The sequence below is a fragment of the Microchirus variegatus genome, assembly GCF_963457635.1.
Source record: "Microchirus variegatus genome assembly, chromosome: 3".
In the NCBI taxonomy this organism is placed as follows: Eukaryota; Metazoa; Chordata; class Actinopteri; order Pleuronectiformes; family Soleidae; genus Microchirus; species Microchirus variegatus.
In genome coordinates this window covers 29,090,167-29,102,905 of record NC_139804.1, presented here as the reverse complement: position 1 = coordinate 29,102,905, position 12,739 = coordinate 29,090,167, and the positions used below count along the sequence as shown (strand labels likewise).

At 40.3% G+C, this 12,739-nt stretch overlaps 1 protein-coding gene across 1 annotated transcript; it reads left to right on the top strand.

Moving 5' to 3' along the window:
* Window positions 1-2,682: 2,682 nt before the first annotated feature.
* Window positions 2,683-11,554, top strand: foxn1 (forkhead box N1; the record flags this gene model as incomplete). The annotated part of the gene is made up of 9 exons (XM_083886941.1): window positions 2,683-2,703; window positions 4,330-4,437; window positions 4,904-5,179; window positions 5,910-6,005; window positions 6,386-6,510; window positions 6,640-6,736; window positions 9,590-9,797; window positions 9,936-10,394; window positions 11,283-11,554. The coding sequence occupies 9 exons, from the start codon at window positions 2,683-2,685 to the stop codon at window positions 11,552-11,554; spliced, it is 1,662 nt and encodes a 553-aa protein (XP_083743067.1).
* Between the last annotated feature and the right edge of the window lie 1,185 nt (window positions 11,555-12,739).

The window sequence follows — 12,739 nt, the reverse complement described above, 5'->3', positions numbered from 1 at the left end:
GTGCATTTTTTTGGAAATGCAAGATGCAAAAAAAGTGATAATAACTGTGTCATAAAAAACCCAGCTAAAGATGCAATTTAAAAAATTGTAAGAGGGAACAAGCATCTCTGAATCAAATATAACAGTCTACAGTGCAAAAATGGGCTTTATACAGTTAGTGTGAAAGGTAAAAATCAAATAATAACATAAATAATAATAATAATAATAATAATAATAAATAACCCTATCTATCTACTAACCACATAACAGATGTTATGTATAACGTGCATAACTTTATGCCTTATGTCCCACATTGTATTTTATTTTGAATTAATGAAAATGCTGTCTCAAATCAAATCTTTCAAAAATGCAGGCAGAGAAAATAAATAAATAAATAAATAAATGCACTTCCTATGAACCCAAATAGATTATGGATGCAATAAATGTACAAAGACGAAAACTAAGCACATTTTCAAAAAGAAACTCTACTTTTAATTTTTCTTTCAGTTAACAAAAGTGTTTTTTTTTTTTTGTTCGTTTTCGTTATCTCGTTCGTTTTCCTTAACTACAATAACCTTGCGGACGCGGTGCATAAAAACAGAACGGCTTCACAGATATGAAAGATCGGAGGTGTCACCGTGTGCTCATCGTCGACCAATCACATTCACACCAAAGATAAACACCTGCCTGTCATCAACCAGTGACACTAATAAACCCCAGACAAAGTTCAGCTGTTGGCTTTTCTCCTGCGTTGCAGAGTTCACAGAGAGATTTCAACAATGAATGGGGTCTAAAGATACGGATCAGGAATGGGGGGTTTGCAAGAGAGTCTCTGAAGCGTCTCATATACCGTGATACACACTGAAGACAATCAGTGGATAAAATGTGGCCGTGGCATTTACAAGAACAGGATGTTAATTCAGAATTGAAAAAAAAAAGAAAAAAAGAAGAAAAAAAAAAAAGAGGCCTGCAGGAACAATAAAGTATCTACAGGAATTCCTGGCAGGTAAAGTTGCTCCTACATGTGACAACAATCTCCCATATTCTTAATGTGTCTTAGTAGAAAAGGCAAGACCTATGAGGAAGGACGGGGGGGAAGCCTGTTCTTATAGACCGACAAACTAAAACTGGGGGACAGTGAGTGTGTTTACATGCACACTAAAAAACTGACTACTGGCCGTTAAGATGTATACATGACCTAAGAAATCAGATTATTGACAGAAACCTAGGTCTGTCAAAAAACGATAACGGCAATGAACTGATAATGAAATCAGTTTATTCCGTTTACATGAGCTCTGGAATAACCAGATAACTACAAAAACCCGATAATAATCAGTTTTTTAGTGTGTGCATGTAAACGCACTCACTGAGGTCACAGTATACACAGTGAAGTATGGCTTCATGAGCTTTGGAGCTGCTTTACTTCACGTGGAACTGAGGCTTTCATTTAAACCATGAACTGTTTTTTTTTTTGTTTTTTTACAGTACACCATACATTTAAAAATCACCACCTAAATACAATTTAAAGTTTAGGCAAACCCCAACGAGCTCAAGTCAGAATCAGAATCAGAATCAGAAAGTTGTTTCTATCAATGAGTTCATAGACTTTCAAGTGTTTATACACTTAGAAATAAAAGTGCTAAGTAGAACCATATAAGGTTCTTCGGCTTGTCCTCATAGGAGAACCCTTTTTGGCTCCAGGTAGAACCTTTTTGTGAAGGTTCCACCAAGAACCATTTTAAAACCCTTTATTCAGGAAAGGGGTTTTAAAGGGTTCTCTGGATCAAAATGGTTCTTACTGGAACCATTAGTGTTACCAAGAACCCTTGGAAAAAGAGGACCATTTTGGAACCCTTAAATAAGGGTTCCAAAAGTGTTCTTCTACAAGGGCTGAGGTTCTACCTGGAACCATTTGCCTTTTCAAGGGTCCTTGGTTACACTAATGGTTCCAGTAAGAGCCATTTTGATCCAGAGAACCCTTTAAAACCCCTTTCCCTGAATAAAGGGTTTTAAAAGGGTTTCAGGTGGAAGCTTTATAAAAGCCGAAGAACCTTAAATGGTTCTACTTAGCACTTTTATTTCTAAGAGTGTAGGATACATGAACCTTTTTTCTTCATCACAAAAAAAGGGTGAACTCTGACCGTAAAAACCAAAACCCAATTCTCCCAAAAACCGTAATCAGAGTAACTGATGCTTAAGATCTATATCTTACCTTTTAATGGTTACATATTACAACAAAATCTGTTGATTCTGTGCAGTCAGGGTTCAACACACACACACACACACGCACGCACACACACACACACACACACACACACACACACACACACACACACACACACACACACACACACACACACACACACACACACACACACACACACACACACACACACACACACACACACACACACACACACACACAGTTTCTACTTTTCCTTCTGTAAGTGCATGTATACCTGTAAGTAAGTAAGTAAGTAAGTGCATCCGCTCTGGCTGCTGTCAGTGTGTCTGTCAAGCAGATGAGAGGATTTGTTGCCACAGTGTTGAAAGGCAATCTCTCAAATTTGAACCCCCCCCCTCCCCTCCCCTCACCACCACCTATGCACGCACTCGGTCGCTCACACTTTTCTGTACCTCAGCGTTATCAGGCTTTATATGACCCATGCAGCCACGGTTTGTTGACACTTTTAATGAGCGTCGATGGTTCACGTCGAGGTTGAGGTTAACCTTCACTGAAACCTGCGCCACGTGTCTCTCATCTGGACCACGATCAGATAACACGTCCTGCATTGGAAACCTCTCACTGTCTCATAATGCTGTGTATGTGTTAATGTTTGGAGTCACTACTGAAAATGAAAATCCCAGTTTCCCACGCCTGAATTCACACTGTCAGAGATTAATTGATGAATAATGACTCGGGCAGATATCATCTGAAAAAATCTGTTGCTCCTTGTTGTTGTGGCAACATGAAGCCACATGAAGATTAAACAAGACTAAAGATTAAAGAGCAACCTTTTTTTTATCAGTTGTATTCTGTCTCTTATCTGATTTGGACACAATTTAAAATAATAATAGGCAGATATTTTGGGAAACACGTGCACGACCTCAAGCGTTTATTGTTCACACATTGAGAGATGTTCTCAACAGCAGGAGAATCTTTCTTTTTTGTTTTTAAGGAATAATAGTAAAATTCATGTATCTGTACTGAACTTTTACTTTTATTCCACTACTTTTCCTACAGAAATGATATACTCCTACTCCACCACATTTCCTTCTTTGTTACTCATTACTACCAAATAAAATCAGAAGAATTGCTATTGTTCTGTATTTATATACCGCTTTTCTAGTGTTGATGAGCTGCTTTACTTTATAGTTTTACTATTCATCCATTTAAACGTCTTTCATACCAATTCACACTTCAATTGAACTTACAACGTTCCGCTTGAAAGACAAGAATACTTTTACTTTTACTTCTAAAACTGAAGTTCATTTATAAAATGACACAAAGTGCAGTAAATGTCATATACTTTAAGATTTTTACTTAAGTAATATTATTAAAAAAAGTTTTTTAAACTTCTACCAAAGTAATTTTCTGGTAAGATACTTTTTTTTAAGGTACTTTTATCCAAGTATCCCTTTAAGGTACTTTATACAAGAGTGGCAGTTGTTTCAGAGGGTTTTGAAACAAAACCATGCTTCAGAAAACTCTTTCAAGAAGGAAAAAAAAAAAGATCTGTTTTTTTCAGAAAAAGTTCTGTCTCTGTTTTAGATAAGAGACCAAAATCTCCAAATCAAGTCACGAATGAATAATGAATGCATAATTCCATTCAAAAAGGATGACACTTTCTTAAAAAGTGAGTGTTACATGTTTATGGAAGAGGAGGAAGAATCCAAAAGTAAAACAGCATTATGGATGTTAGAGGCGTTAACGCCACTACCAAACCAACCTGTGAACTGAATACGAGCCATAGGTAAGATTTTAGTGCACCGGTATTTTTCATCTCAACTGTGCACAAGTGTTAGTGAGGTTAGGGTTAGTGATTTACAGACAATGACATACATAAACATGTGTGTAAAAGTCTAACATGGTAGACACACCAAAGGACAATGCTCTAACCATTAAGCAAACTGCCTCATCAACACACCCAAGGTACGACCCATAATTACGTTTCGTTGGAGGACAGTTTCAACCGAGTATGTCTTGCTTAGATGTTTGTCGTTGTCAAATGTCGATCTATTGCTTTAACACTCTTGAAAAATGGAAAAATTGGAAATGCAAGATCAAAAAATGCCATTGAGGAATGACGAGAAAGATATCAATGTTTTTTTCCCTCTGTTTCTTCACAGGAGCTGATTGAGGTGCAGCAAGGCAGCAAGTCTCAAACATCCTCCCTTCAGGCCAAACTACACACCTGTGAACCCTGTGGGTCCTGCCAGCAGATGGCAGAATCCCCGGTACGGAGCCGGCTTTTCTGTGCTTTTAACCCTCAAGACTCTTTTGTAAAGAAAAAAAACCCCCACACAGCTCTGATTTTTCTCTGAGTCAAGCTGCTGCTTGTGCTCCACCATGTACAGACTTAGGTTTTAAAATGAACTCGACAGGTGAATTGAATCTTTGCTCTTTGATGTCAATGGTCTTTTCAAGGACAAATATTGATCTGAAGGTAAATTAAATACCTTTGAAGAACGTGAAATATTCAAGAACAGAGGTCCACCTACAGTCATCTTCAGTTCTTCCTAACGTCTCACACTCCAAGACATTTGCTTCTAAAGGGCTTAGTTCGTTCCTTACAGTAGCACTATCTTGGCAGTAGCCTTTTCTGGCTACTACAGGTGTAATTACATAAAAAAACAACTTAGAAATGATCACTTGTATCCACTGCAGTAAACTGAGGTCAGGTGTGTCTGCTTCTCCCAGCAGGACACCTTCAGCCTGAGGACTGCAGCTGTGAACAGGAGACACAGCGCTGACGACGCCGTCAGCTCCAGGTCTGGATCGACACCGGGACGAGGCACCGTTGACCCCGAACGTTTCCACCCGTACCACCGACAGTTCAGAGACGGAGCTGCAGATTGTCTGCAGCCGTGCTCCTCTGCCTTCAGCTGTATGCAGGGAGGCTTCAGTCCAGACACAAGTTTACAAAGCCCCAGCAGTGAGGCACCACACTCCTGGGACCAATCCAACGGCAGCATACAGGTTTATAACGTTAAGCTACACTCATTTCATCCTTGCTTACTGTTTCTAAAAAGGTTTTATGCAATTTAAAACAAAACAGTTTTCCAGAAGAGTGATTTAAGCTATCATTCATACCTTTAAAGGGGGCATATTATGCAAAATCAACTTTTTAATAATTTAAATCCTTATATTTGAGACTCTGGAGGCCCTATCAGTCGGCAAAGTGTGAAAAAAGATGACTCACTCATGTTTTTGTGGTCCTCCTCAGTCTAAGTACAGGAGAGAAAACACGCTATGTTGACTTCTGCACTCCTTGGGACGTCACAGTACGCTAAATTCCTGGAATTGTTGGCTCCACAGTGCAGCACAGAGTTCCACACAAACTTCCAGCCTCAAAGGATTTATCTGTCCAGTGGATACATGTTATATATGACAGCAATGTGCCTGCTAGGGCCTGCAAATGATCACTTTTCCAAATGCTAACTGCTGTTAGCTCCCAGTAGCCTCTGTGTCTGATGTCATTTCCTGTCCCTTAAGGTGGACCTTTAAGGTGGACCTAAAGAGATACTACTAAACAGAGTGTTCTGAACAGGGCTGTTTTGACAGGGTGATTGAACTGCTGTGGTGCTTCATCCTTATGGTATTTTGACCAAAGAATGTCACAGACATGTTCATTAGGACACCAGGGAACTAGTTTAACTTGGAGAAATAGGGTATAATATGACTCCTTTAATATTCCATTTCAATGCAGACTTCATACCCAGAGCCACCGGCTGTGCTGGTGGAGCCAACCTGCTTCCGGTCTCAAAGTTATCCATCGTACAGCTCATCAAGCTCTCTGAATCAGGTGAGTGAGTATAAAGCCATGCTGCAGTAGATGGGATGTGTGTGTGTGTGAGATAATGAAAAGCTTAAAGCTGCTGTCAGTGATGCCATCTGTTGGCTAACTCTCGGATATCTTCCTGTGTGCTTCCTCCTTACTTCTCATGAAGACATTTAGTGAGGGTTCATTATCAAACAGCCTCAGCGCTTAGACGCATGAAATAAAGTGACAACTGTATGAATAGAGAGTTATTTAACCGTTGCACTGAGAGTAGCTTCAGGGAAAGATTTACTGACAGTTTATCGAATAGATTAGTCGACTTGGACTCCACTAAAGCAAATTTAAATACAATGTTTTTTTTTTACTTTTTATTGTTGTTATTTATGTCTGTGTTTTCTCTCCAGGTCTCATCCAGACTCTACTCTGACCAATCCAAAACTCCAAAGTACTCTGTCTCAAGCCTCTCCACGCAATCTCACCAGGAGACCACCACAGAACCTCTTTTTCCAAAACCCATTTACTCATACAGGTAATAGAGCATCACATCATTTTTTTTTAATGTAATGTAGTAATTTAAAGCATTAATTTCCGAGAAAAAAACCCCCTGAGAAATCCGAAAAAAGGAACTTACATGCTATTTTGTCATTCATCACTGCAGTATCTTGATCTTCATGGCTCTGAAGAGCAGTAAAACAGGGAGTCTGCCCGTCAGTGAGATCTACAGCTTCATGACTGAGCACTTCCCATATTTTAAGGTACCACAATGCACACACACACGCACGCATGCACACAATAGGTTTAGCTAATAGCCTAATAACTATAACTTTCACCCTTCTCTTCACTCTCCAACTCTCTTCTTTGTCTTTTTGTTTTCTCCTTCTTTGTTGGTTAACATGTGTACATCTATTTTATTCATTAGTTTAAGAAGCTGCCACTTCAAAACGTGAAATGCATGCTCTGGCTGGTTTGTCCATCCAGGCTGCTGTAGAAACATGGCGGCACAAGATGGCCGCCCTTGTAAAGCAAGCCCCTTGCTTGTGTAAAAGATTATATTTCATTTCTGATAATAAACCCTCCTAAATGTGATACATTGGACCTAGTTTGCACCATTTAAGCAAATCAAAGCACTTAAACTCTTTCAAAAAAACAAAACTAATCTCTTGATTAGAAGTACATATTTTTACGACAACAAGGTAAACATCCATCTATTCATCCATTGTCTATACCGCTTTATCCTAATTGTCGTAAAAACTCACGGTTCTCCCACCCTCTCTTCCCCTCTCCTGGCCATGTGCATTTGTTTTTAACAGAGCCATGGAGTCATGTCTAACCCATGTCTTCTTTATTTTTCTATTGTCGTCATTCAAAAAAAGGTTGTCCGATGTTGTCAGACGGTCATTTCCTCTTCCTCTGCCATGATGAAGGCCTAAAATAATGCCTTTGATGCCTTGATCTGATAGCCGTTACCTGGCTAGGGGGGCGAGAGTGTGTAGTGCCGTGTTTCTCGGGTGACCTCTGGATTCTGGGGACTGTGGTTCGACAGCCCTAACCTCGCACAGCAGGTTTTCTGCTAAGAGACATTAGTGGAAGTGGAGACAGCCCCCCATTCTCCCCACAACAAGCCCTTCAACCATCACAGTGACTCCACATCTGTTAAATTAGGGTACAAATCCTGCATAGTTCCACTTTAAGTAACACTTGACACTCTTAGTAGAACAATGTTGCTAAAATAAAGATGTCCAGTGTTGTTGCAGCGCTCACTCCCACCGACTGTGTGTCTACAATACCGCTCAAAAGTTTGGGGTCACTTGTACAATTTTAGCGGTGTTTTCCATTAAAAGTCACACTTTTATTCATCAAAAGAGTTGCAAAATGAATAGAAAATATAGTCAAGACATTGACAAGATTAGAAATAATGATTTTTTATTCAAAATAATAATTTTGCCCTTCAAACTTTGCTTTCATCTAAGAACCAGCGAAACTGTGCACAAGGGTTTTCAAGGGTTTTCTAATCATCCAATAGCCTTCTAACGCGATTAGCAAACACAATGTACCATTAGAACACAGGAAATGGGCCTCTATACACCTATGTATATATTCCATTAAAAAACAGACGTTTGCAGCTAGAATAGTCGTTTACCACATTAACAATGTATAGAGTGTATTTATGATTCATTTAATGTTATATTCATTGAAAAAAATAAGTGCTTTTCCTTCAAAAATAAGGACATTTCTAAGTGAACAGTAGTGTAAGTGTAAGAGTGGAGTTCAGATGTTATAGAAACACTTTTGACACCGTGCCCTCCCTTGAGGCGATATCAAAATATGTGTTCATTTTTCCACAATCTTGCGATGATTTATATCTGCGTGCCATAGCAAGTATCTGACGAACTTAAACAAACTCAAAAGATACTTAACAATATGAGGGTGGTTGTTTCAATGTATCTCAAAAATCATAGCTTTTTTTTTTGCAAAACTTGCACTTGCTTTTCCTTCAGTATCATCTGTCTCATGTTTTTTTTTATTTTTTTTTTATCGCCCTGCAGCTTGTTCAGTGTTATAGGCAGCTGTTTGGAAAGCAGCCATCTATACAGTGCCTTCTTGAATATAAATGGTAGCAAGTCTTTGAGCTCCTTCCAGAAGTGAGTCTGAAGTTATTTGATTTGTAGATATCTTGAATACTTTTGCGAAGTGGGTTAGGGTTAGTGACGACAGAGGGTTCAAACTGAGGTGCGACCGTGCAGGTGCATTCTTCATTCATACTAAATCATATTTTTTTGTATTTCAATGTCTCGCCTCAACATTATTAAGTGATTAGATCTCTACTTATATGGTTATTTGTCTGTGGTTTGTTATTCAGATTCTGACTGATTCAGATAACAAACACAAATGTTCTTTGAGATAAACTTTGATTTACAGCCACACACGCACGCATTCAAATCCACATATGACAGAAAAGGCAGGCCTCGTGTTAGCCAATTAAAAATGCCCAAATTATATCATGTTAATGCTAACATGGTGACTTTGATAATTAAATAATTTGTATTTTAAAGGTCCCATATTGTGCTAAATCTACTTTTTAATCATTTAAATCATTATATTTGGGATTCTGGAGGAGGACAAAGTGTGAAAAAAGTTGACTCGCTCATGTTTTTGTGGTCCTCCTCAGTCTAAGTACAGGAGATAAAACACGCAATGTTGACTTCCACACTCATTGCTACGTCACCATGTGCCAGAGAGTGCTAGCGAGGGCAACGGTATCCGGAAACCGGAAGTCCGCAAAAAAGTTCTATTCTTGGCTCCACAGTGCAGCACAGAGTTCTACACAAACTTCCAGCCTCAGAGGATTTATCTGTCCAGTGGATACATGTTATATATGACGGCAATGTGCCTGCTCGAGCCTGCAAATGATCACTTTTCCAAATGCTAACTGCTGTTAGCTCCCAGTAGCCTCTGTGGCTGATGTCATTACCTGTCCCTTAAGTTTTCGTTTTTACTTTTTTGAAGTTATTTATTTTCGTTGGAATACCTTTCCTCTTGTTCACTCCACTCTCCTGCTCGATAGCCTCCTTCTTTCTCACCCCATCTCTCACTCTCTCTGTGTTCAGACAGCCCCGGACGGGTGGAAGAACTCAGTGCGGCACAACCTCTCCCTGAACAAGTGCTTTGAGAAGGTGGAGAACAAGAATGGGAACTCGTCTCGAAAAGGCTGCCTGTGGGCGCTCAACCCAGCCAAGGTGGGGAAGATGCAGGAGGAGCTGCACAAGTGGCGCCGGAAAGACCCCATCATGGTGCGCAGGAGCATGGCGAGGCCAGGTGGGCTTTATTGATCAATAGATTAATCTAATTATCTAACTAAAATCTGAACTAGCTCTTCAAAGATGAAATGACAACCTGTGAATGGTGCATGTAATACTATTTGACGCAGAATTACACCCCATTTTCTTCCTACAGAAGACCTTGATACTCTTGTTGGAGAGAGGCCAGACAAGCTCAGGTCCTTGCCACCGTACACTGGCTCATCCCTCTTATCCAGAGTGAACCCATGTTACGGCACCTCCTTGTCGCCCTGTGGCCCAGCGCCGCTTCGACCGTCCTGCCAACCCGTTCACCATTCAGAGTTCGCCCGTATGCTGCCTCAGCCGCCCTGCTACCTCCCCGCCACCATAGCTCACCCCAGCAACTCATTCTCCCTGTGCTCACCCTGTGGACATCTGCTGGCACCTGGCGTCCCAGCGGCTCCAGGAGGCCTAAACTCGTCCGCCGCTGGGAAGATGCCGCAGGTTTATAATTCTGCTCTGCAGACTAAGTGCAGAGTTGGGATCAGGAGCATGCAGGACCTGCTGTTAGAGGGAGACGCCATTTATGACATTGACACGTTCAACCCTAGTCTGACTGACCTGCAGCTGCAAGGTACGATAGTGGTGGAGACAAAGAAATAGCCACAGGATATTTTTACTGTTATTATTACTAAGGTGATTGAACAAGGTGATTTAGTCGTTGATAGGATAAATAATGCAAGAGATATTGCTAACTTACATTCTCACCTTGAGCAAGTTGTTTGAAATTGTCTTTAAAGTGTTATTTTAAATTCATCAACTGTGTTTTTTTTTTGCACAAAACTAGAAAGAGGTGTTAAAGGGGACATATTATGCAAAATCAACTTTTTAATCATTTAAATCCTTATATTTGGGACTCTGGAGGCCCTATCAGTCGGCAAAAATAAATCACGCGACGTTGACTTCCGCACTCATTGGGACGCCACAATGCGCTAAATTCCTGGAATTGTTGTCTCGCGGAGTCCTACACAAACTTCCAGCCTCAGAGGATTTATCTGTCCAGTCGATACATGCTATATATGACGGCAATCTGCCTGCTAGAGCCTGCAAATGATCACTTTTCCAAATGCTAACTGCTGTCTGCTCCCAGTAGCCTCTGTGGCTGATGTCATCTCCTGTCCCTTAAGTTTCGTTTTACATTTTTTTCTTAAGGTGGACCTAAAGAGATACTACCAAACAGAGCGTTCTGAACAGGGCTGTTTTGGCAGGGTGATTGAACTGCTGTGGTGCTTCATCCTTATGGTATTTTGACCAAAGCATGTCACAGACATGTTCATTAGGACACCAGGGAACTAGGTTAACTTAGAGAAATTGGGTATAATATGACTCCTTTAATATTCAGTTTCGATTACCCGAACAGTGTAATATTTTGAATGTATTGACGTGATTTCAGCATGATTCTGTTTGCCGCTGACTCTCAATACTCTCCAGAACACGCCTGAAGTCTCCCTTCTGGTTTCAGGTAACATATGGGAGGAGTTGAGGGAGGACAGCCTCGCGTCTGACCCTCAGCTTTGCAGCCCCTCTGCCCTGCAGGACCCACACATGCCGGTCATAGCGCCGGTCAGTCACACGTCAGAGGACGCCACTGTCGGTCAATGTAAAGAACAGTACGACGGCGACGAAGACGCGGGCTGTGGACGAATGAATGGACTGCATCCTGTGGCGTACTCAGGGATGGACAACTTGGCCGGGTATCTGACCTCCTGTAGCACATCCATCTCCTTAATCTAAAGATGGCGATGGTTGACAAACAATCCTTATTACTGTGTGAAATTTGAAATGCAGTAACAAGCAGCTTGTACCAAAGTATTAGCTATAGGTGGTTGTTTAAGCCCAGTGATGCTGACTCTGTGTGTCAACATCCGCTGTCATCAAATGAGTTCAACTGAGACAAAAAAATACATAGCTCTTTTTATATTTTTTGTCAATTTGGATATATATTTATTTATCTGTTAAAAAACTGCATTTGTTGACTAATATCAATAACAATCATTTGTGGTTAAAATTAATAAAACATTCTGTTTGTCTTTTGTAAAATCACTATTTTCTATTGCAATCAGTCGATCACTTCTTGGTACATACGTGTATTAGTACATTTGTAATCTCCACTTTTTAAATATCTGATCATTTGTTGATATAAGAGAGTAAACGACACAAACAGGTACAATATGAGATAATATTATCTGCTATTTGTGCTTTATTATGCACAAACTGCAACACAAAACACTGCATTTTGATGATGTATTGTAAACATTACAGCTATTGGCTGTGCTGTAATATAATAACGATGCTGTAGGGGGCGTGGTTGTGGCATCAGTGTAGTAACGCTGTTGTCACTGAAGATGGCAGCAAAGACAAGCTTGCTCTCCTACTCGTGACCCTGATAAGTATTGATGCAACCACTGCATAAGTAAGTATGTTGGCATACCAAGTATATTTTAAGTACAAGTTCTGACTTTAATAGTTCTTTATTCTTTAAAGTCGAAGATATTTAACAGCTTCATTAGAGAAGTTAACATTTTAACTTCTTTATTGGAGGAACTGCTGTATATTTAGATGTTTTCATTTGCTTATTTTGTGCTGGCGACAATCACGTCTGTCCACCTCGTTCTTGTGCATGTTTGATATTCCAAATTTGGAACCAAAATATGCTTGTGCAAGAAAACTGCATGGAGTTTGTATGTGTGTGTGTGTGTGTGTGTGCGGCGTGGGTTTTCTCCTGTTTCCTCCCACAGTCCCAAAACATGCAATACAGGGATCAGGCAAATTGGACACTCTAAAGTGACCATAGGTGTTAGTGTGAGAGTGGATGGTTGTTTGTCTCTATGTGTCCCTGTGATGGACTGGCGACCTGTCCAGGGTGTGACCCCGCCTTTAACCCTAGGTCAGCTGAGATTGGCACAGCGCCCCCTGTGA